The sequence below is a fragment of the Bubalus kerabau genome, chromosome 2 (genome assembly GCF_029407905.1).
Source record: "Bubalus kerabau isolate K-KA32 ecotype Philippines breed swamp buffalo chromosome 2, PCC_UOA_SB_1v2, whole genome shotgun sequence".
Taxonomy (NCBI): domain Eukaryota; kingdom Metazoa; phylum Chordata; class Mammalia; order Artiodactyla; family Bovidae; genus Bubalus; species Bubalus kerabau.
In genome coordinates, this window is record NC_073625.1 from 11,952,631 (window position 1) to 11,976,165 (window position 23,535).

At 52.2% G+C, this 23,535-nt stretch overlaps 1 protein-coding gene across 9 annotated transcripts in view; it reads left to right on the forward strand.

Moving 5' to 3' along the window:
* Positions 1 to 6,454: 6,454 nt before the first annotated feature.
* The window catches only part of FGFR1 (fibroblast growth factor receptor 1), a 50,269-nt gene continuing 33,188 nt past the window's right edge, over positions 6,455 to 23,535 (forward strand). For 3 of the 9 annotated variants that reach the window (XM_055567058.1, XM_055567059.1, XM_055567061.1), the window contains exons 1-2: positions 6,873 to 7,032; positions 15,240 to 15,418. In XM_055567058.1, coding sequence (XP_055423033.1) covers positions 15,328 to 15,418 — 91 coding nt within the window. In that variant the 5' untranslated portion in view covers positions 6,873 to 7,032; positions 15,240 to 15,327. Of the gene's footprint in view, positions 6,731 to 6,872; positions 7,033 to 15,239; positions 15,419 to 23,535 lie in introns of those variants that run through there. The other 6 variants (XM_055567064.1, XM_055567065.1, XM_055567066.1 and 3 more) reach the window with 3 other exon arrangements.

Here is a 23,535-nt window from a genome sequence, read left to right on the forward strand (position 1 = left end):
GTACCCCACCCCCAAGTCTGAGGAACCCCCAGAGCTGGCTAGAGCTGCTCTCCAGCCCTTCCTGCCCTGCTGGTGGTAGACTTTGCTAGCTTCCCCCTCCACACTCTTCCATAACAGGAAGGTGTCAGCTCTGCAGGGCCACGCCAGTGGAGCAAGGGTCCTCATCACTGGCGGGAACAGCTGAGCCCTAAAATAACTAGACTCAGATGGGGCAGGGGAGCCCTGGGGAGGGGAGGGCCTGCCTTCTCAAGGAAGAGGTCTGAGGACACTGCAGGAGGAGAGAAGGGCTTTTCTGCAGTGTTCCCAAACAAAGACACCCGATCGGGCTTTGGGGAGAGCTCCGTTTCACTGGGTTTCATTCAGCACCGCTCACCTCCTCCCATAGACACAGGAGGCAACAGGTCCCCAGCCGATTATCAGGTCCTCGAGCCCGTGCGGGCCTTTGTCCCCCTCCCCACCCCCCTAGACATCTAGCTGGCAGGGCAAGGGACCTACAGATCCTCCCCAACCCTCCCAGCTCTTTGTTATCTCGGAGGGACGATTATATTTCTGTGTGGAGAGGCAAGGTGCCAGGAGTCCCCAGAGCAGGATGGAGAAGTAGAGTGGCGGTCTGACCCCCTCTCTGCCCGGAGAGGCTGGGGCCGCCCTGGGGAGGCGCTCCCTTCACTGGCCTGGGGCCCAATCCTCCAGTGGAGGGTCCCCTTTCAGGAAGAGGAAGGGAGCAGCAGCGCCCAAGGGGAGCTAGGCTGGGAGGAAAGAAGCCCTGGCCTCGCAATGACTCAGGAGCCCCGTCCGAGGTCTGTGGATGGCCTGTTCATTCATTCCTTCCCTGGGTTTCCCACCTTTCCCATGCTGTCTTTGGCTGTTTCCCTGAGAACTCAGGGAGTGAGAACTACCAAGTTGACCACTTGCTTTCATTTTGGTTTCTTGCTACACCTGCAGAGACATTTCCTCAACCCCAGGTTGATGCCACTCAACAACAAACAGACAAGCTTCAGAACATCAAAACAACATTTGAATATTTTCTCTTGAAATCAAGGACACATTCTTTAGTGTCATCTGTGGGGTTCAAGGTACCTGTAAAATGCTTCTAAATCAGAAGGCAAAAGGGCTGGATTTAAAAATAAATAAATCAATAAAACCCTGTTGGAACCTCCCCAGTGGTCCAGTGGTTAAGGGGGTGTGGGTTCAGTTCCTGGTCAGGGAGATAAGACCACATGCCTCAGGGTCAAAAAATAAATAAGACTGGAAAACTCCCTGTTTTAGAAGAATCAGAAAGAAGAAGTGTGATCTATGCTCTTGCAGTAACAAAGTGTGAAAACACTGGTTGGATGTTAAATGCTGGACTGTCTTGGCTTGTATTCCCTCTCCAACTATATTGTCTTGTGTGGTCACCCAGGTTGGTAATCAAGTTCACCAACAATATAATGAAACATCTCCTGAGAGGAATCCTGAGCTTGGTCGGATACAAGATGGGAACCAGGCCCTAAGACAGTTTGGGAGCTGGTTAGAAGAAAGAGTAAAAAAGACAACCAACAAAGAAATGTGTGCTTAGTCACTCAGTCGTGTCTGACTCTTGTGACCCCACAGATTGTAGCCTGCCAGGCTCCTCTGTCCATGGAATTCTCCAGGCAAGAATACTGGAGTGGGTTTCCTTGTCCTCCTCCAGGGGATCTTCCCCACCCAGGAATCGAACCCAGGTCTCCTGCATTGCAAGCAGGCTCATTACCGAGTGAGCCACCAGTTTTGTTACATATCAAATCAGTGGGATATACCAGAAGGTCAGTAGGGATCCCAGGGACTCATAGAGCGGAGATTGGCTGGGAAGGCCCCACCTAGGGGGAGGAGTGTGAGTCTGGTCTTCTTACAGGGCTGGAATGAGCAGGACTTAAAATGAAGGTGGTGGAGGTCTCAGGTGGCACACTGGATAATAATCAGCCTGCCAGTGCAAGGGACATGGGTTTGATCCCTGCTCTGGGAAGATTCCACATGCCATGGAGCAGCAAAGCCCACATGCTACAACTGCGAAGCCAGCATGCCTAGAGCCTGTGCTCTGTAACAAGGAAACCACAGCAATGAGAAGACCCCACATCACAAGGAAGAGGAGCCCCCGCTCTCCACAACTAGAGAAAGCATGCACAAAGCAATGAAGATCCGGGGAAGCCAAAAATAAATAAATAAAAATTGATAAAGAAAGAAAATGAAAGAGGCCTAATATATGGGCAACTTGTTTTGTTGTTGTTGAGTTGACAAGTCGTGTTCAACTCTTTGCCACCTCATGGACTGCAGCACTCCAGGCTTCCCTGTTCTTCGCCATCTCCCAGAGCTTGCTCAAACTCATGTCCATCAAGTCGGTGATGCCATCCAACCATCTCATCCTCTGTTGCCCCCTTCTCCTCCTGCCCTCAATCTTTCCCAGCATCAAGGTCTTTTCCAATGAGTCAGTTCTTTGCATTAGGTGCCCAAAGTATGGGAGCTTCAGCTTCAGCATCAGTCCTTCCAATGAATAGAACTTCATCAGGAGCAGAAGGGTTGAAGGGTGGAGAGATAAGCTCACAGGGGGGATAACTCCATAAATGATAACTGGGACTTCCCTGTGGTCCAGTGGACTTCCCTGCCGGTTCCATTCTGGGTTGGAGAACTACGATCCCACAATCTACATGGTACAGAGCAACATGTGGTGCTGGAAAACTTGAATACCTCTATACAAAAAACACAGCAACTACTGACCATGCCTTGCACAATTTACAGAAACCAACTCAAAATGGTTCATGGACCTAAATGTAAAACCTAAAATGAATAATAAAAAAATTGATGACTGAAGTTCATTTATTCCACAAATATGTGAGTTCTTGCTTTGTATTTAATGTTTTTTTCATTCATTTGTAAATATTTATTTACTTGTCAGTCAGTCCATAAACATGTACTGAGCTTCTACTATGTGAACAACACCATGATAGTCACTGTTCTTTTACCTGCTGGTCCAATAAAAAAACTAACTTGAAGGGAATTTCCTGGCAGTCCAGTGGTAAGGACCTGATGCGTTCACTTCTAGGACCTGGGTTCCATCCCTGGTGGGGGAACTCAGGTCCTACAAGCCACACAGCACAGCCATAAAAGAAAAGAAATAACTTGGAGATACTTTCCTTAAACGTTGGGGCGGGAGGGGGTTGTCTTGTTCAGTTTTTGAGCTTCTACAACCTTGAGGGTTTCAATGAGGTGAGGATGAGGGAATAGGCCCTACCAGTAACTTACACAGCAACTTTATTTATATCAAAAGTAACACTTTGAGTGCACTGAATTCCATTATTTTATTTGATTCTGGTGACAACCTTGTGAGGGGGCCCCAGCCAACTGAAGAAAAACATGTAAACAGGTCTTGATTTCTTTCAAATGCATGACTTGTCCAAAATCAAACAGTTCTTAAGTAGTGGGCCAGAAAGAAGGTATCTATCATATCTAGGGTGGCACACTTCTCACCTGCTGGTGGTCCCCTACCTGACACCATGGAAGCGGCAGAAAAATATAAACTCTTTGCTCCTTACTGGGACAGCCTGATCTCTCGAGTCTGAGCAGGTCCAAGAATTTATATTTTTCAGAACTTTTTGGGAGGATTGATGTCCATTTGGATCAGGGAACCACTAGATTATACCAGCCTGCAGAAGGACCCAGGGAAAAGGCCATTTTAGCTACTTTCCCTCGAGTTCCATAGAGTACTGGAGTGTGTGCTGGGTGGGCTTTGATCAGTTTCCAAATCAACACCTCTTAGCTCCTCTCACTCTTTGCTTCTGAAACATTCGCTGCAGACTGAAGACTTTCGGAGGCGGAGAATGGTGCTGCAGAACTGACAAGACTCAGCACCCCTGGACCACAAAACCTAGGCCATATGTTTGGGAAAGTGAGATGGAAGCAAAGTGTCTGAGGAGCCATCAAACTTCTCATGAATTAAAGCAATTTGACTTTGCTCAGTAACTCTGCGGCAGGTCCTTATTTAATCCTCAACTGTATATGGAACGTGCTATTGTTCCCCTTTTTGTTGTTCAGTGGCTAAGTCATCTCTGACTCCTTGCAACCCCAAGCACAAGGGGCTTCCCGCTCTTTCACTATCTTCCAGAGTTTGCTCAAACTCATGTCCACTGAGTCAGTGATGCCATCCTCTGTCGCCACTTTCTCCTCCCATCTTCAATCTTTCCCAGCATCAGGGTCTTTTCCAACGAGTCAGCTCTTTGCATCAGGTGGCCAAAGTATTGGAGCTTCAGCATCAGTCCTTCCAATGAATGTTTAGGGTTGGTCTCTTGGGCTCCAAAATTACTGCAGATGGTGACTGCAGCTATGAAATCAAAAGATGCTTGCTCCTTGGAAGGAAAGTTATGACCAACCTCAGTTCAGTTCAGTTCAATTGCTCAGTCATGTCTGACTCTTTGCGACCCCATGAATCGCAGCACGCCAGGCCTCCCTGTCCATCATCAACTCCCGGAGTTCATTCAGACTCACGTCCATCGAGTCAGTGATGCCATTCAGCCATCTCATCCTCTGTCATCCCCTTCTCTTCCTGCCCCCAACCCCTCCCAGCATCAGAGTCTTTTCCAATGAATCAACTCTTCGCATGAGGTGGCCAAAGTACTGGAGTTCCAGCTTCAGCATCATTCCATCCAAAGAAATCCCAGGGCTGATCTCCTTCAGAATGGACTGGTTGGATCTCCTTGCAGTCCAAGGGACTCTCAAGAGTCTTCTCCAACACCACAGTTCAAAAGCATCAATTCTTCAGCGCTCAGCTTTCCTCACAGTCCAACTCTTACATCCATACATGACCACTGGAAAAACCATAGACTTGATTAGACGGACCTTTGTTGGCAAAGTAATGTCTCTGCTTTTCAATGTGCTATCTAGGTTACTTTTCTTCCAAGGAGTAAGCGTCTTTTTATTTCGTGGCTGTAGTCACCATCTGCAGTGATTTTGGAGCCCAAAAAAATAAAGTCTGACACTGTTTCCACTGTTTCCCCATCTATTTCCCATGAAGTGATGGGACCAGATGCCATAATCTTCGTTTTCTGAATGTTGAGCTTTAAGCCAACTTTTTCACTCTCCACTTTCACTTTCATCAAGAGACAGCATATTAAAAAGCAGAGACATTACTTTGCCAACAAAGATCCATCTAGTCAAAGCTATGGTTTTTCCAGTAGTCAAAGCTATGGTTTTTCCAGTAGTCAAAGCTGTGGTTTTTCCAGTAGTCATGTATGGATGTGAGAGTTGGATCATGAAGAAAGTTGAGCACCAAAGAATTGATGCTTTTGAACTGTGGTGTTGGAGAAGACTCTTGAGAGTCCCTTGGACTGCAAGGAGATCTAACCAGTCTACCCTGAAGGAAATCAATCCTGAATACTCACTGGAAGGACTGATGCTGAAGCTGAAGCTCCCATACTTTGGTCACCTGATGTGAAGAACTGAGTCATTGGAAAGAGCCTGATGCTGGGAAAGATTGAAGGCAGGAGAAGGGGACGACAGAGGATGAGATGGTCGGATAGCATCACCGACTCGATGGACATGAGTTTGAGCAAGCTCGGGGAGTTGATGATGGACAGGGAAGCCTGGCGTGCTACAGTCCATGGGGTCGCAAAGAGTCGGAAGCGGCTGAGCAACTGAACTGAACTGACCCTTAGGATTGACTGGTTTGATCTCTTTGCTATTCCCTTTCACAGATGTGAAAACTGAGATACAGAGCAAGAACATCGTTTCCCCAGGGCACACGGTCAGAGTCCAAAGTGCTACCATGTGCAACCTGAGGGCTTCAGGGTCTCGTCTCCATCCCTCCAATTGCTCATCCGTCCACGGCCCGAAATTCGTGCGCCCTCCTGGAAGGGCTCAGTTGGAGGGGCGGGCACGCGCGTCAAAGGAGGCCAGACAGACGGAGGTAAAGGAGCAGCGGAGCGCCGGGCGGCTCAACCCGCTCCCCCCTTCTCGGGGGCCCTCGGTTCAGAACTACAAGGCCCAGCAGGCAGCGGCAGGGGGAGGAGGAGGAGGTGGGACCAGCGCGGGGTGGGAGTGAGAGAGGGAGCCCTCGCGCCTTGCCGGCGCATAGCGCTCGGAGCGCTCCTGCGGGCACTGGCGCGGCGGCCTCGCCTTGGCGGCGGCGCGGCGCGGGAGCCCGAAGTCTGGTCCAGCCGCAGCGTGCGGAGGAGCCCGGGCTGTTCCCAGAGCTGGGCGGCGACGTCCGGACAGCCCCGAGACTCCGCTTAGCGCATTGCGGCGACCTCGCCTTCCCCGGCCGAGAGCGCGCGCCGCAGCTGGAAGAGCAGCGGAGCCCGTGGACTTTTCTCCGGTCCGAGGGGCGCCCCACCGGGCGCAGGGGACCAGGGCGGCAGTCGGGCACGCCGCGGCGCCGGGGCCCCCGCCGGGCGATGGAGCCCGGGCTGCCAGAAGCCTGAGGGCCGCCGCCCGGTGCTGGAGAGGGGGGGGCCACAGGGTCTGGAGACCCCGGGCGGCGGACGGGAGCCCTCCCCCCGCCCCGCCTCCGGGGCACCAGCTTCGGCTCCATTGTTCCCGCCCGGGCTGGAGGCGCCGAGCCCCGAGCGCCACCGGGAGTCGAGCGCCGGCCGCGGGGGCTCTCGCGGCCCCGCCAGGACCCGAGCGGAGCCCGGGGGCGGCGGGCCGGAGCCAGGGACGCGGACTCCAGCCCGCCCGCACGAGCCACGGCGGACTCTCCAGAGGCGGAACCGCAGCGCCGAGTGAGGTAAGAGCCGCGGCGCCCCCGGATCCGGGGCGGGCTCGGCGTCCCGGGCGGCCCCCGGCGCCGGAGCCTCCCGGCCGCGCGCTCTCCCCGCCGCAGCGCAGTCGGGTCCGGCGCCTCCCTCCGCTCGTTACCCGCCCCTCTCCACCCCCGGCTCCCTGCCCAGCGCCCAGCGCCCCCCTTTTGTCTCCCCTCCCTTCCCTCCGCTCGCGTCGCCTTCTGCGCCCCCTCCCCGCGCCCGTCCCGCCGCCCAACTTTTCCGCCAACTCGCGCTGGGGAGCTGGCGAGGCGGCGGCGGCTCCGCGGTGAGTCCGGGGAGGGACAGGGCCCGGGGCCGAGGCGGCGGCGGTCCTGGGTTTCCTGGGCCTGGGGAGGCAGGCGAGGGTGGGCAGCGAGGTGGGGTGTGTGTGTGTGTTGCATTCCACACCATCTCCTTTTAGTCCACCCATGGGGAGTCTCCCCGATCAAGCAGGTAGCTTTGGGTGGAACGCTAAGAAAAAAAAGAAAAAATCCGGGGTCTTCCTAAATCCTTTTCCATCTCCGAGAAAGTCTGGGGTCACTGCCGCAGGCGGGTGGGCGGCTGGGGGCCTGAAAGGGGAAGAAAGTGGAGGGGTCGGTTCGCTTCTCTTCCAGTCGGTTTTAAAGGGGGGTGTCGTCACCAAATGGCTGAAGCTGCTTCAGCGAAGAGCGAGAAAGGAATTCCCTTTTTCCAGAGGCGCTGATCTCCGACTTAGTCCCTGTCTGAAAGGGTCGGAAGTTTGGGGAAGGGGAGGGCGCCCAGCGGGTGAGGTTAAGCCCCATTACGGGGTCGGGGGGAGGGGATTGGTCAGTTCCTATCTGGTTCGAGGAGGTGGGGGAAGGGATGAGGGTTTTGTCCGGTGCGGTTCGCTCGGCACCGATGCTTGTTGCTTCGCGGGCCCAGAACCCTCTGCCCCCTTCCCGCTCCCCTTTCCCGCTATGTTTGGGGTGAGGAGAAGAGAGGGGCTGGAACCTTCGTTTGCAGAGGAATTTATTAACGTTGTAGATGGAATCATTTAACCCAGATCCTATGAAAGCAGTCAGATGCCTCTGGTTGGGGAGCGGGGGGCTTGGGGAGCGGTGAAACCTGCATCTCTTGTCTGGACCCAGAGGCTTTGGCCCTGTTCAAAGTTTCCGCCGTGTCTCCCCCCACCTCACCACCACTCCCCCCGCCGCGCCCCATTTTCCAGATGTAGCCGCCGCATCTGGTTCCGTTTCACCCCACCCGGGTACACCGCAGCCGCTTGAACGTCCCTGTTCCTCCCTGCCCCCTCCCCCGGATCGAAACGGGGATCCTATAACTTGTCCTCATCACCTCGCTCTTTACGATTTTTTCTTAAGACCTGGGGACGAGGCGCTGGGACTGGGGGAGAAAAGAAGTTACCCTGGATGCCAGGGTACTTAGGCTGTACTGGCGCTTTCTGGCTCGTGCGGGAAAGAGGCATCGCCGGCGAGAGGGCCGAGGTTTAGGGGGTGACAATATCTCATCTGATAAGTGGTGGCCTCTTTGGCCATCGGTCTGACCCAGAGCTGGCCCTGACAGAAGTTTCTGGAACCGGAGCATTGCAGTCTCCTCCCTTTTCAGTTACAGCCGGAGCGGCGGGAGTGTCTGACCCTGTCCGGAGCCCGCCGCCGGGTCTCGGGCCGCCCGGCGGTGGCGTCACGCGTCCCCTTTTCCACCCTCCCTGGAGCAAGCCCGGGGCGCAGCGGCTTGGGCGTGGGAGGGGGCCCCGGGCTGTGGCTCCCTCGGTGTTTTGAAGGAGTTCTTTCTTTGGGCGGCCGCTCCCGGAGGCTAACGTGGGGCGTTTTACCAAGTCCGCGCCGGCCGCAGGTTTGAAAGGGGTTGGCCTGTTGAGGGTTTTTTGGTTCTGCCCTTTGAGGCAGGAAAGCGCTTTCTGGTTCCAAAGTTGCGAGAGGGTGGGGAGAGTTGGTCTCTCACCCTCTCCTCTCCAGCCTCTTTCAAATTGAAAACACTTCTCTGGTTTCCTCCTTTGGGCGGTCGTTCGGAGGCTGTAATGAAATCGCACTTTCTCTAGACATGGTAATTAAGGTGACTGTTTCCTCCGCAGATGGCGCTCTATCCTTTGCACCTCCGGCCCTGCGCTTTTTTTGGAAAACCGTCTAAATTGTACAACCTTAGCCTTGAGACTGTGGGGCAGAAAGTGGCCATTCCCCCCACACCCCAACTATTGGCCCGGGCTCCCAGTTTCCTCCCTGAGGCTTGTTTAAAAGCTAAGTAGCAGGGCCCCTTGGGACGTGCCTCTGTCTGGTTAATTACCCCCCGCCCCAAGCCTGGGTCATCAGCCTTCCTTCCAGTGACCCAGGGGGAGCCCTTGGTGGAGTTGGGGGGGGAGACCCAGAGACCTTAGGGAGGATGGCCTGCCTCCCTAATGACTTGTTTACGTATTCTCCCCACCTCCCCCGCCCCCGCCCCCAGTTAGCTGGGAAGACCTCCAGGGCTGCTGCCGTGGACCGCCCCCCCACCCCCACCCCGAGGAATACAAGGTGTTTGGGGACTGGAAAGCTGCCGGGGGTCTCGGCTCCAGCCGGCGATGGTTGCATACTGCATCGGGTGAGGAGCTCGTTGAAATATCTGTTGCATTTATTCTTAGTCATAGCGGAGTGTCAGCTTTTTAATGAGGGTCATCCGGGTGAAGAGCCACTTGGACAGTGTGCGCGCCGCGCGCTGTCTGCTCTGACGGTGCCCATAGAAATGCACGTTGGGGAGGCATTTTCACGAATGGGATTTGGGCCAGAGTGGGCACTGTTTTCTTTGGCTCCCAAGTAGATCTTTTCCTTGGCTCCTGGCCATGGAGGATGTGAGAAAGTTCCGTTAGGCACCCTTAGAATAGCAAGTGAAGCCAAAAGCAGGAGAAGACACAGAGAAGGAGCCTGGAAGGTGCTATGGCCCCACCCCTCCTGGGGGAGAGGATCAGAACATCTCCAGACTCAGGTCTGGTCCAGCTTTGCTCCTGTGGACTCCAGAGGCCAGGAGGATGGAGTTGAGAATGGAGGAAGTAGCCTCCAGCCACCGAGACCAGGCTGGGCTGCTTTGGCTTTTAGTTGTCCGCTTTTTGTTTGTTTGGGGGTGTTTGGGGAATGTTTTTTGTTTGTTTTGGCCTGAAAAAAAAAAAAAGAGTCCTAAAATAAGAGATTTGCTCCTGTAAGCTTGGGCCTTTAGTGGCCTCTGAACGCTTTCCTCAGGTCTCCATTTTTTAATCTCTCTCATCAAAATGGCCGTGGTTAAGAGCTTCCTAGAAAGGTTTCAGCCTGTTGCTGTAGGCGGAAAAGGAGCTACAGAGTAAGTGATTCAAACATCTTGCTCTGAAAAGGCCTCACCTCACTGGAGAGGAGTTTTAAGTTCCTCTTGGGAAATAGGTATTGCATTTGGCTTCCCAAGAGCTTTGTAAAAGGTCTGAGTCAACCCCAGGACTTGTTGGGAGTCCAGATGCAGAGCTTCAGAGAAGATTCTGGGGTTTCCAGAGAGGATTAAAAAGCAGACCTGGACTAAGAGAATTGCTTTTCCCCCTAAGGTTGCATCTTCCTGAGATAGAAATTCCCTGCTCATCACCATTCCACTTGCAATTACAAGGAGCCACATTTGGGCTCCAAGAAAACAGCCCTCACCTGGGTGAACACCTCCAAGCGTATGGTGGTCCACAAGCCATCCTGTCTTCAGTGGCAAGGCTTCCTAGATTACGGTGGGACAGTTAGAGTTTCTCTTCTCATTACTCATTTCTTACATACCTCACTCCCAGGGACATCTGGGCACTTTTTTTTTTTACAAGGACTCAAAACTTTTAAATGAGCATTTCTGTTGGACCCACTCACGTTTCGCAAGCCGAGCTGCGTGTGTGTTGTTGGATGTTTGTGGAGTATTTGCCCTGCCACTCTCTGCCGGGAGTAGGGAATGCTCACTTTGGGGAAAAGCAACCCTTTCTGTTAAGAAGTCTTATTCCCAACTACTAAAGGGATTAAAGTTTTGGCATTACTTCCTCAAGTCTGAGGAATCAAGATGTTTAGAAAATGTCCGGGTTGGTATGCTTTGTAATCGAGTTTGGCTGGCTAACAGGGACGCCTGACGATTTTCTCTGGCGTTGTCAACCTCTTCTCTGCAAGCGCAGCTCTGTCAGTTTCTTTCCAATCGGCCCTTCTTTGTTTCGTTCATTTATTCATCCAGTTACCAAATGCAGCAGCATCCGCTCTGTAGGTGTTAGGTGCTAAGGGTATTAGCAAGGAGTAAACCAATGCAGACCCTCCTCTATAGGAGCTTGCCACCCTATGGTGGACATTTTTGGAAATTCAGAGGATCCTCGAAAGGCCCAAGAAAGAATGTGGAAGACGTGGCAGTTTGAGGTGGGGCTCAGAGAATGAGAGAGGAATGAGAGAGCGTGGCCTGCCAAGGATAGAGGAAGGGCAAAGAAGAAGCGCTTGGCAGGCCGTGGAGGTTACCCAGAGCTGTCCTGTCCCCTATAGTGTAACACAGGCCGCGTGGAATCTCAGAGTTTTCTAGTGGCCACATTTGAAAAGGGAACAGGTGAAATGCATTTTCATTAGTTCACCTGGATGTCAATAATATATCTGATTTAGCCCAGTATATGTGAAACATTATCATTTGAACATGTAATCAGTATTTTAAAAAATCATTGAGAGACTGTACATTCTAGTATGTACTTTTCATTTCCAACACATTCTGACTTGCACTGGCCACATTTTAAGGGTTCCATAGCCACGAGGGGCCACACGGAACGAGACCCCAGGGTCTAGAGTATGGGGTTTGAAAAGACTGGAGAGGGAGAAATGGTTTTGCAAAGGCAGGAAGTTCATGTCCTCCGGTTGCCAATTACCAAAGTCCCCTGAGAGTGCTATCAAGGAGTGACTCAAAGCACAATGTTTATAGATAATTTCTTACATTTGATTAGTGTTTTCAAGAGGAGAGAGCAAGTCCTTTCACCCACGCTGCGGGTTTAAGGCTCGTCACCCCCTGTGGTGTAGGCAAGGCAACTATAATGTTTTAGCTCCCTCTGACGACAAGTGGGAAAACCGAGATGTCACGTGTCCTCTCCCTGCCCCTCCTTCTTTTTCCCCCTCCTCGCCCCCCAGTGAGGACCTCTGCACCCAGAGCCAGAGCTGGGCTGCCAGTCCCAGGAGACGAAACTGCTGGAGAGAGGCTGATGGGGCCAGCTGCTGTGTGCACCTGCGGGGCTACAGGTCACATCTGTCAAGCAGTGGAGGAAGGAGACTGTCCCTAAGGGACTTAAAGAATTCCTTAATTAGTAGAATGGGAAGAAGGTGAGGTGAGGGGGGAGGGGACAGTCCCTAGGGTTCCAGACAGCGTGTGGACTAGTGGTTTGTGTCGCTGTGTTTTCCGCAGTGGGATGTGTACCCAACTTACCTTCTGGTTCCAGAAGGGGTTGCCCAGGGAGCTGGGTTTTCTGAACATCTTTTGTTTTACAGACTGGGGACTCAGGGCCCAGAAGGGGAGGAACGGAAGAGACTTTTGCAGGGAAGCTGCCAGATTAGTTTGAAATGTGTTGATCGCAGAGCCGAAAAAGAGGGCGGCCAGCAGCCAGACCCCACCTGCCAGGAGGTGGCCAGGCTCTTGGGGGTTGGCAGGGGGGGCAGGCAGAGTGATCGAGTAGTGGTGGGATCTGCCTCTCTGCTACCTTTGAAAACCAGCTTTATCATCTCAAGATGATACCACCCTTTCTCCTTGGGTACTAAAAATTCGTTCCTGACTCTGGCCGTTCTAGGGGACTTACTGAGGTTCTTAGTCAGGTGTACCTTTCTCGGTGACTGCCCTGCATGCATTTGGTGTATCTTTGGGATGTAATGAGATGTGGAAGGTGGTTCCGGCGTATTCCCTGGCCAGCATCACTTCTGTCCCTGGCTGGGGATCCGGCCTGTCCTGTGTCCTAGATGGTACACCCAGGAGCTAGTTCCAAGGGTCTTTCTCTTGAGCCAAGAAGTTGAGAATCAAAGCTTCGCTTGTCGAGGAGCAACTAAGCCCATGGGCCACTACCAAGCCCGCGTGCTGCAGCTGCTGAAGCCTGTGCACCTAGAGCTGTGCTCTGCAATAAAAGTGGCCACTGTAATGGAAGCTCACATACCGCACCTAGGGAGTGGCCCCCACTTGCTGCAACTAGAGAAAGCCCGCCTGAAGCAACAGAAACCCAGCACAGCCAAATATAAAGTAAATCAATTAATAAATTGTTGGGGAAAAAAAGAAAGAAAACCCTTTCCCATTGCCAGAATCACCTGGGATCTGTCCTTATCTACATGGTTTCTGTAAGACACGGGGAATTACCCTCTGGAGAAAATAAGCTTTCATCCAGTAGAGCCAGTTTTGATCATGCCATTTTTTAATATATATTTATTTGTATTTATTTATTTGACTGTGCCAAATAAATTAGTTGCAGCGTGCAGTTCTTTTTTTTTTTTTTTTTTTTTCTATCTGTGTCGGATCTTAGCTGTGGCTCGTTGTAGCGCACAGGCTTCTTTGCTCTTCAGCATGTGGGATCTTAGTTCCCTGACCAGGGATCAAACCCAGGTCCCTTGCTTTGGAAGGCAGATTCTTAACCACTGCACCACCAGGGAAGTCCCCATGCAAATTCTTAATTGCAGCATATGGGATCTAGTTCCCAGACCTGGGATTGAACCCAGGTCCCCTGCATTGGGAACATGGAGTCTTAGCCACTGGATCACCAAGGAAGTCCCTGATCATCCCCTCTGGCTTCCGAAAGCCCAGGTGATGGAGACCCCATGCTCTTGCCTCCCCTCTTGCCCACCCTGGGCAAAGCACTTAACCTCTTTGAGTCTCAGTTTCCCCATTGCTTAAAGGGCAATAATAATTCTCACCCTCCCCAAAGTTCATAGTGAAGAAGAGCTGAAGTTTAATAGTTTAAAATCATACCTAGTCCACAGTTGGCACAGGTTTTAGGTACAGTAAATACTTACTCGATTCTGTCTCGTCTAGTCCTTTTCCTAAATTCAGAAAAACAGAAATGTTTACTTCTCGTTTGATTTGAAATCATTAAAACATTTCAGGAAAGCCTTGGGAGGGACGCAGGAACCGCCTGCGTCTTCCGCGCTGGCAGGCACTTGAGAACGAGGCCAAGAATCCAGGGATTTTTCTGCCAGCCGGGACTGACTCACTCACAAGGGGCCCCGTCTGGCTCCGGGGAGGCCAGGCTGAAGCACCACATGAGGACATGTTCTGGGGAAGTGGATTCTCTGAATAACTCGGATGGTTCCCTGGAGTATTTAGGACAAAAGCCACCTGGAGGACTGAGAGGGTCATCCCCTTGCAGCCCAAATGGTGCCCAGAAGGGTTATCACTTAGGAAAGGCTGAGCAGCAAAGACCATTATCCTGAAGACCCTGGAGGACTGTTTTACATGTTGCTGCTCTAGACATGAAAAGGACTTCCTAGGTGGCTCACACAGTAAAGAATCTGCCTGCAATGTGGAAGACCTGGTTTCGATCCCTGGGTCAGGGAGATTCCCCTGGAGGAGGAAATGGCAACCCACTCCACTGTTCTTGCCTGGAGAATCCCATGGACAGAGGAGCCTAGCGGGCTACAGTCCATGGGGTCGCAAAGAGTCGGACGCGACTGAGTGACTAACGCTTTCAGACAGGAGAAGGATAAAGGGCCGCAGTCCCTGCCTTTCACCGGGGTTGGCATGAGCCATCTTGGAGTCAGGCCTTGCAAGAAACCTTCTTCTGCATGACCTGTCCCCACGTCTGGATCCATTTCTGCTGGACGACTGCTGTCACCTCTCGGTCTCAGGGAGAACTGGGCTCCCCACCTCACGGCTCCCCACTTGGAGGCCTTGTTTAAGTAGCTGGTGAGAGTTGTGTTGTCTCCATGAGGGAAAGCTGCTGGAATCCTAGAGGTCCCCATGATGGATCCAGCTTTAGAGACAAAAAGAAAGCACCCTGGAGATGGCTTATTTCAGCTTCCTCGCCGTGTAGGTTCGGAGAGGGTCAGCATCTCACGTGGCTCTCAGTCTGGGGACTTATTCTATGATTCCTCATCTCTCTTCACCCCTCACAAGGGTTGGTGTGCCCTAGAGGGAATGAAGACTTATCCTGGGAGAGGTCACATTCATACCCCCGGGCCCCCTCTGGGAGACTTTCCTGAGGCTGTTCGCTTTCCCAGCACCATCGATCGTGGGGCTCATGCCTTGGGGAGCTTGATGATGATCTTCCCAATATAGGAAACAGTCCACACTCAGTAAATAGTTGTTTGAGTGAATTAAAGCCCTCCTTGGTCTAATTAAGGCTTCTAACCTCCAGTTCAGCGTTGGGGCAAGACAACAATTCCCTTCTTTGTGTCTGAAGGAGTAAGAGATTGCTTCGGGCACCTTCTGGGCAGGGTGGTCGTGTGACGGGTTTCCCTCTTTTTTTTCTCCTTGCAATGTGGGAGACCCCCCATCCCGCCATTCAGACCCTCCTAACTTGGGGTTTTGTTTTGTTTTTTTCCTTTTCCCCAGAGTCAGCTTGCAAAGGAGGATCGAGCCCACGGCGGAGTCTCCATGGAGGTGTGGAGCCTGGTCACCAACCTCTAACCGCAGAACTGGGATGTGGAGCCGGAAGTGTCTCCTCTTCTGGGCCGTGCTGGTCACAGCCACGCTCTGCACTGCCAAGCCGGCCCCGACCTTGCCGGAGCAAGGTAAGGCGCAGGCAGAGGGCCAGCGCGGGCACATGGCCCTCAGCAGCAGGGTGGGCCAGGCCGGACGTGATGTGCTCAGCCAGGCAGAGTCATCCCAGGGGGCCTGCAGGAGAAACCCCTGAGCTGGCTGGGGCCTGCCAGTAAGTGCAGCCAGCTTCATCAGAGGTTGGGTTGTGAAGGCCGACAACATCCATCTGCCAGAGGTGACATACTCAGGGTGGGTTTATGCTTTTCTCCTCTTGAAAAAAGATCTTCTGGTTGGAACCCAAGAGCCAGTTCCCTAAGCTGGATGGTGTCTAAAGTGGGGGCTGGGCGGTGCCGTTGGGTGTGGTGACCTGTGAATTTGGATTTAGAACTTGGATGGTCTACAGAGGATGTGGAGGGATGTGGGAGCTTTATACAGACCTCTGGCTTCTAGAAATCGTTCCCAAGACATGTCTTTTATGAGGGTTGGCCGTCATGGCCACATGCCTGCTATTCTGTCTTGACCATGTCTCACAAACCCTGTTGGGAGGCTTGGTAAGAGGTTTGCTTCGGATAAACTGCTGGAGGGATTTCAAAGAGATTTTGAAGAGCACTGCGGGACGAGGGTGCTGGTAGAGACCTGTAGTTTATTGGGAATTCAGGGGGATTTTTAGTAACAGGAAAGATTTGCCCCCACCGCTGATGGCATTTTTCCGGACTTGTGAAAATACCTCATGGAGATTACAGGTACGGCACACCTGGCAGCTTTTGAAGGTCTTTGAGAACTAATATTTGGGCATTTCTGCTGCCAAGAGGCAGTGTGGCTTATGACTCAGCAGCTGATGACAGAAGCAGAGGAGGTTGGCAGGCACTGGGTGAAGGGCTCAGGCGTGCATGTGACATGGTGACTGCGTGTCAAGGGCCACCAGTCTCACTCGCAGGACCTGCATGAGTGACAGATGAAGAGTGAGCGTGTTTATCCCCTTGTAGGGTGATGGAGAAGGAGGGAGAAGGGTGAAGGGGGCTTTTTAGAGGCTGGAGCAAGCAGGTACCTGTTGCATTCAATGACAGAACTGAAGGCAGGGCCTGACCTGGAACATATTGGAGACCCTAAGTGGGGCAGGGGGGGCCGTCCTACCCACAGGGAGTTCACCATCGGGTAGAGGGTGACAAGTACAAAGGCAGCTAAATTCAAGGTGGACCGTGTTTAGACCACAGAGCGGAGTTATAACAAAGTGCAGTGGGAATGCCAGGGAAGCGGGGCAGCAGAGAGCTTCTGAAATGGTCCAGAGGGATGGGCAGGGGATGGGAAGGAAATGCCGGGTGTTCCAGGTGGAACAGCATGAGGGGGTGCTGGGCAGGATGTATAAGGCGTTCTGAGAATGACTTACCTGATGCATAGGTAGTTGGAGGACATCATGCCTGGAAAAATTGGACTGAGTTAGCGAATGGAAGCCTTAATCCCCTGCAGAGGAAACTGTACTTAAATGGGTAGATACTGGGAGTCTTGAAAAATCTTGAGCAGAAAGTGACATGATCCAGCTTTCAGATTTTCAAGCATTTGGGTTTGGACGGATGGGACGAAGAAGTCAGACGGACCTAGGTTCCAGTCGTGCTCCGCCGCTTAATAGCAGCGTTACGTGCTTTGACAAATGACTCAAACACACTAAGCCTTAGCTTGCTTATCTTTAAAATGGGGAGAATGACACAGGATGCAGTGAGATAATCCACATAAAGCATTTGCTGGTAAAGCATGGGTTAGTTATGACTGCTGCGGCCACTGTTGCCAGAGAGATGAGTTGCTTTTTTTTTTGGCTGCATCAGGCCTTAGTTGCAGCACGCGGGCGCCTTTCTAATTGTGGCAGGCTTAGTTGCCGCATGGCTTGTGGGATCTTAGTTCCTCAACCCAGGATTGAACCCATGTCCCCTGCATTCATTGAAAGGCAAATTCTTAACCAGTGAACCACCAGGGAAGTCCCCAGAGGCGAGTTACTTTAACAGTTGTTTTTGCATGTCTAGCTGGAAAAAGGGAGTGAACTAGGGTGGGGGGTTGTAAAGGAAGGAAAAACAGCAGAGATACTATAGAAATAAAACCTATAGGCTTAAGTAGGTTGGATGTCAACTCTGGGTGACTAGAGACACAGATAGAGAAAGAGAAGTCATATCTGACTCTTTGCAACCCCATGGACTGTAGCCCACCAGGCTCCTCCGTCCCTGGGATTTTCCAGGCAAGGGTAGGGCCACCCTGGAGTGGGTGGCCATTCCCTTCTCCAGGGGATCTTCCCAACCCAGGGATCGAACCCAGGTCTCCTACGTTGCAGGCAGATGCTTTACGGTCTGAGCCACCAGGGAAGCCTCAGAGACAGACAAGGCGAGTGTAAAGGAGGTGAGTCAGGATGGGGGGTTTGTGAGGAGCAGGTAGAAATTGGGGTCAGCCACAGCAATGGGCAGCCACGAAGAGGGGTGGGTTAGGTTTGAGGATATGAGTTTACGCTCAACCCCAAAGTTGGTTTTTTTTTTTTTTTCCACTTTCTCTAACAAACCCTTTTGCAGCCTGGGAATGAAGGGTAGAGAAACTGAATAGTAAGCATCTTGAGCCTGGGCTCCGGTAAACAGAAAAGGAATGTCCAAGGGTCCAAGGATAAGAAGTGGAGGGCAGGGGGAAAGAGTCCTTGAAGCTTCTGGCTGTGTCCAGACTGGGAGAGGAAGCTGGGGGCGGGTGGGACGGGGGGAGTTGTGCCCTGGAAGTCTTGGTCAGGACGAAGTCCCCGCTCCCCTGAACAAGAGGGAGGGGGTGGGAGAGGGGGCTGTTAGGAGGCGATGTGGTGGTGAAGAAGGAAAGAATAGTGCCATGTTTTAAAAAATCAGCTTAACTGAGGTATCACTTACATTCTGTAAAATGCACTGATCGTAAGTGTAGAGCTCAGTGTGTTTGATAAATATAGTATTATCCCATGTAACTACACCCTCAGTTAAAAAGACATGAAACATTTTCGTCATCCCCAAACCTTGCCTCGTGCCCCCTTTGCAGTCCACTGGGCTCGGGCAATGGCGGATCTACTTGGTGTCACTGCAGGTTAATTTTGCCTACTTTAGAATTTCTCATAATGAAATTATCTGGTGAATGTGTATCCCTTCACTTGGTGGTGGCCATTTGGGCTGTTCACACTTTGGGCTGTTATTATTAAAACTGCTGTGAGCGTTCGTGTATGTTATGTTCATGTGCTATGGGCATGAAGTTTCCCCTGGACTGCCCCGGTTTGGATTTTGGCTCCGTTTCTTACCGACTGTTGCCTGTTGGCTGTCCCTCTCCGCCACTCTGCAATATTTATTGGTAATGAACATCTACTCCGGAGATCCTTGTGAATATCAGATGTGAATGTCTGCAGAGCTCTCAGAACCCTGGCTGGACGTAGTCAATGAACCGTACGTGGGAGCTGTGGGTACCTTTTCCAGGGAAGCATCAGGTGATAAGGGGCTTGCTTCATGGCCACGCTTGGAACGCCTTAGGATGCAGAAGTAGGAAATCCACTCGTCTTGATGGGCATTGGGTCCCTGCTTGGTTGAGTCAGCCCCTCCCCATGATTATCCATCCTGAGTTTAGTGATGGCAGACCACGGCCCCCACTGTCTGAAACCCTAAGGGGAAATCTCTCTCCGTGCTTTGTAAACTATAAGGTACCTCATAAATGTAAAGTATTACTGCTGGTTATTGAATGACAATGCCGCTCTTGTCCTCAGAAAAGACTGGACTGTATAAAAAAGGTTTGCCCAAAAGTTTAAGACAAACTACCTCAAACCCTGCTCCCACTGACTGAGAGCTTTTCCCCTTTAGAGAGGCTTTGCTGTGAGTGAGAGTGGTGAGTGTGTGTGTGTCTTGAGAGCCCCTCCCCCAGTCTGCAAATGCTCCTCGGGGAGTGGGGAGGGCCTGGAGTTTCTGGCTGTCCTTGGAAAGTTGATTTAATAAGGGTTCCAGGAAAACCAGCCTCCCTCCTTCTCCCCCTCTCCTTTCCCTTCTCTTTAAGGTTTGGGATCTTAAAGAGGCTGAGCTGGTTTCAGACCAGGCTTTGTGGGGGAGTGGTAGGGGGAGACCGAAGCGGGCTCATGGGCCAAGGAGTAAGAATGCCCCTTTAAAAAGATAAGCACTGGCTTGAAAGACACTTTGAGCTTGAAGAGGCTTGTTTCTGTGTATTTTTCTCTCTTTTAGAATAAGACTTGGAGAAAAGCAAGTGGACGAATCCAAAACCGCTTGCAAGACCACTTGTCACATAGTTGGGGGTGGGGGTCCTGCCCTTTTTTCAAAGCAATAACCTGGGCTGAAACCCCCAGACCCCATGGTGGAGGGCACAACATGAGTCTCAAAATACTTGCCTACATGCTCAGAAACCTGCAACTAATAAACGGTTTAGTGGCTGGGGTTTTACAGCTCCTCCCACCTACCCAGATTTGAAGGAGTCTGGTGGCCGGTTGAAGGGGGAGAGGTTACCCTTAATGGAAAAGCCGCACGTTTCCATTTCTGGCTGCAAGCCCCCTGGAAGCCGGGCGCCACAAAGCGAGGCTTTGTCTTTGTGTGCTGCAGAAACCTGGGCCCGTGGGGGAGGCAGTGAGTGGCACAGGAGACATCACCCCAGCTTCAAGTCCAGTCCCAGGCCCTGGCCGCCCCAGGCAACTCCCCAGGGGCTCCCCAGCTCTCCAGGGCCCAAAGCGGTATGCATTTCAACCTGGCTACAGGGGGCAGCTCCAGATCGGTACCAGAGGGCATCTTACTGCTGTCCTCCTACAGGCCGTGGCCCCACTGGCTGCAGCTGATCGGCATGGCCAGAGGACCGGTGTCCGCTGGGCCAGTGTATCCAGTGGCTATCCCATCCCATCCCCCATATCAGATCGTTTTGCAAAAAGAACCTGTTTGCTTCGGATTCACATGAGGTGGGGGGCGTTGAAGGGAAGCTTCTTCTCCTCAGTGCCGGAAGGCGAGTGGCATTCCTTGGAGCAGAGGGCGGCGATGCGGGGCGAGCCACTGGCAAACAAGGCTGGAGGATCTCAGGACCTGGGAATCTGCGGGGCGCCGGGCTACCCCCTCTTTCCCAGACGATCTCTGTCCCCCGCCCAGGAGGGGCAGCTCCTGTACCCCGAGAAGGGTGCGTGAGCAAGTGTTCTGGAGCGGGGCTTTGTGGAGGGTGGGGGTCGGGAGAGGCTTTGAGGGAGGCGGGGAGGGCTCACATGTCCGCCTGACCACGCCGGGCAGAGCCACCCCAGGGCTGTGCTCTTGGCTCTGGCTCCTGCATTGCTGCACCATTAGCTTCACTGATTTTCCACTCTGGCTCTGCCGGCCAGCTCCCCCCTGAAGCCAGGGAGGAGGAATTTCTCAGGGAAGAACAAATGGCTGTCCAGAGCCCTGGCCCGGGGTAGGGGGAAGGGAGGGATCCCACACTGAGAAGCAGACTGGGCTGCTGTCCCCCCTGGCTTCTGTGACCGCCGCCCACCTGGAGTTGAGGGGGGTGGGCAGGGACCAGAGGGAGAGAGAGGACCAGGGATGCCCCTGGGGAGGTGAGTGATGGCTCATGTCTGGGGCGGTGATGGACAGCCTTGGGAGAAGTGGGTTCTGGGGAGTCGTGCTCCGGGAGGGTGAGGTCCAGGGTCAGAGAGCCTGACCAGCAGCTGCGCCCTGTTTTCGCAGGGCCTCGGTCCTCGGGGGCCTCTGGGGGCTCCAGCTCACCCTGTGGACACCACCTTTGCCTCTTGCCTCCCGAAAGCCTGGCAGCGGGACAGCTGTTTCCCTGCTGACCGGGAAAGTCCAGCTGCTTCTGGCACTGCCGATCTCCCGGATTCAGCTGCCCGGGCCTCCCTGTTTGTCCTGGAGAAAAGGCACCTCCACGGACTTCCCTTCCTTCTGCCCACCCTCTCCCCCACCTGCGCCCCCCAAGTGATTCAGCTGCAAGCCAACTGCTCGACATGGGCTCTTAAGGCCAGGAGGAAGTCCCACAGTTTCCTCTTAGGAGAAACTGCCTGGACTTGGGCTGCTCCTGAACTTGAGGGCTTGCTCTGACTCACAGCTGGTGATGGCCAAGTAAGGGGGGGACGATGGCCCAGTGCCCCCAGGGCAGGCTGGTTGTGGCTCCTGCCCTGAGCCCCCCTGTCCTGTTCTTGGTTCACACTGACCCTCGTTGCCCCCCTTGCCAAATGAGGTGCCCCCTGCCTTCATTTAAAGGCTTTCTCTTTACAAACGGGAAAGCTCAGGATGGGGCTGTATCCACTCAGTTCCACGCACTGAGAACCATCGCCCGGGTGGAGCTGAAAACGCAGTACTCCTTCCCGAGCCCACGTGTTGTGGCATGGCCAAGCCTCCTGGGACAGGTTGTGTAAAAAAAGGAGGTGAGTGTTGGCGTGAATGTGGTTGTGTTTCCCGGGCCCTAATGTGTAGGCGTGTTGAGCCTCAAGTGGGTGAGAGGGTCAAGGAGTTCGGTGAAGACTGGACATTAGTGGTCATGAGTTTGGGCAGGGAAAGAGATTAAAAACCATCAGTGCTAAAGCTTCACATACTTGATCAACAACGAAAGTTGAACTGAAGCCTTTATCCCTTCCTCTGTGTTCTCCAGGGTTAAAAACTAGCCTCTGGCTAACGGTCTCTTCGCCATTTGTTTACTGATCGCATTTTCCTCCTTTCTCCTTCCCTTCCCGCCACCCCTCCTTCCTTCCCACCCAACCACCTTCCTTCCTTCCCTCTCTACCATCCATTCATCCATCTGACCAAACAAGGTTTCCCTCTTTTTTGTTTAATACAGCATGCACATGCAATTATAACCATTGTTTATCCTGGTCCTTTAGCGGAAATGTTCATCCCTAGCCTTCCCTGCTTTCACTCTGTTGTTTCTACTCCTAGCTTAAGGTGTAACTTAAGGGCCATCTCCCGATTGAAGCCCTCCTCTGTTTCCAAATAAATCACTTTTTTTTCTCTCTCCTTTTTGTGTAGCGTTCAATCTAGCACTGACTTTCCCCTGCCTTACATTATTTACTATATGGCTGTTTCCTTCACCAGAGCAAAGTTCTGGGCAATTAGAAAGAATGTTTTTATTGCTCTTTTAAACCAGGGATATTTGGGGGACTTCCTTGGTGGTCCAGTGGTTAGGATTTTGCCTTCCAATGCAGGGGGTGGGTGTTTGATCCCTGGTAGTGGAGCTAAGATCCCATATGCCACGCAGCCAAAACACCAAAACATAAAACAGACTCAATATTGTAACAGATTCAAAAAAGACTTTAAAAATGGTCCACATCAAAAAAAAAAAGGAATATTTCATTATAGAAAATTTAGAAAATATAGGCTTGTACAGAGAAAAACTTACATGCCCACCATCCGAAAAGAATCACTGTTAACAATGAATCTATTTCTTTAGTTTTTTTTCTACATTTATACAACATGACTTTTCAAACAGGTAATTTATACATTATATACTAGTGTCTAACATAAGCAGGTACTTATTGCCTTGCAGAGATGTTTCCATCATGCTCAAGTAACTACACAGAAGTATAGATGTACAAGATTTATTTATTCATGCAGTCCTCACTATTGGGCACTTAAGCTATTTTCAATAGTTTGCACTTAAGTGAACATACTTTCACAAATAAAATTTGTCTATGTATCCAAAGATTTTAGATACATTCTAAAATCTTTTAGATACATTCTAAAAGTTGTGATTTAGTTCAGTTCAGTTCAGTCCCTTAGTTGTGTCCGACTCTTTGCGACCCCATGAATCGCAGCACGCCAGGCCTCCCTGTCCATCACCAACTCCCGGAGTTCACTCAGACTCGCGTCCATCGAGTCAGTGATGCCATCCAGCCATCTCATCCTCTGTCGTCCCCTTCTCCTCCTGCCCCCAATCCCTCAAAGCATTAGGGTCTTTTCCAATGAGTCAACTCTTCCCATGAGGTGGCCACAGTACTGGAGTTTCAGCTTCAGCATCATTCCTTCCAAAGAACACCCAGAACTGATCTTTAGGATGGACTGGTTGGATCTCCTTGCAGTCCAAGGGACTCTCAAGAGTCTTCTCCAACACCACAGTTCAAAAGCATCAATTCTTTGGGACTCAGCTTTCTTCACAGTCCAACTCTCACATCCATACATGACCACTGGAAAAACCATAGCCTTAACTAGACGGA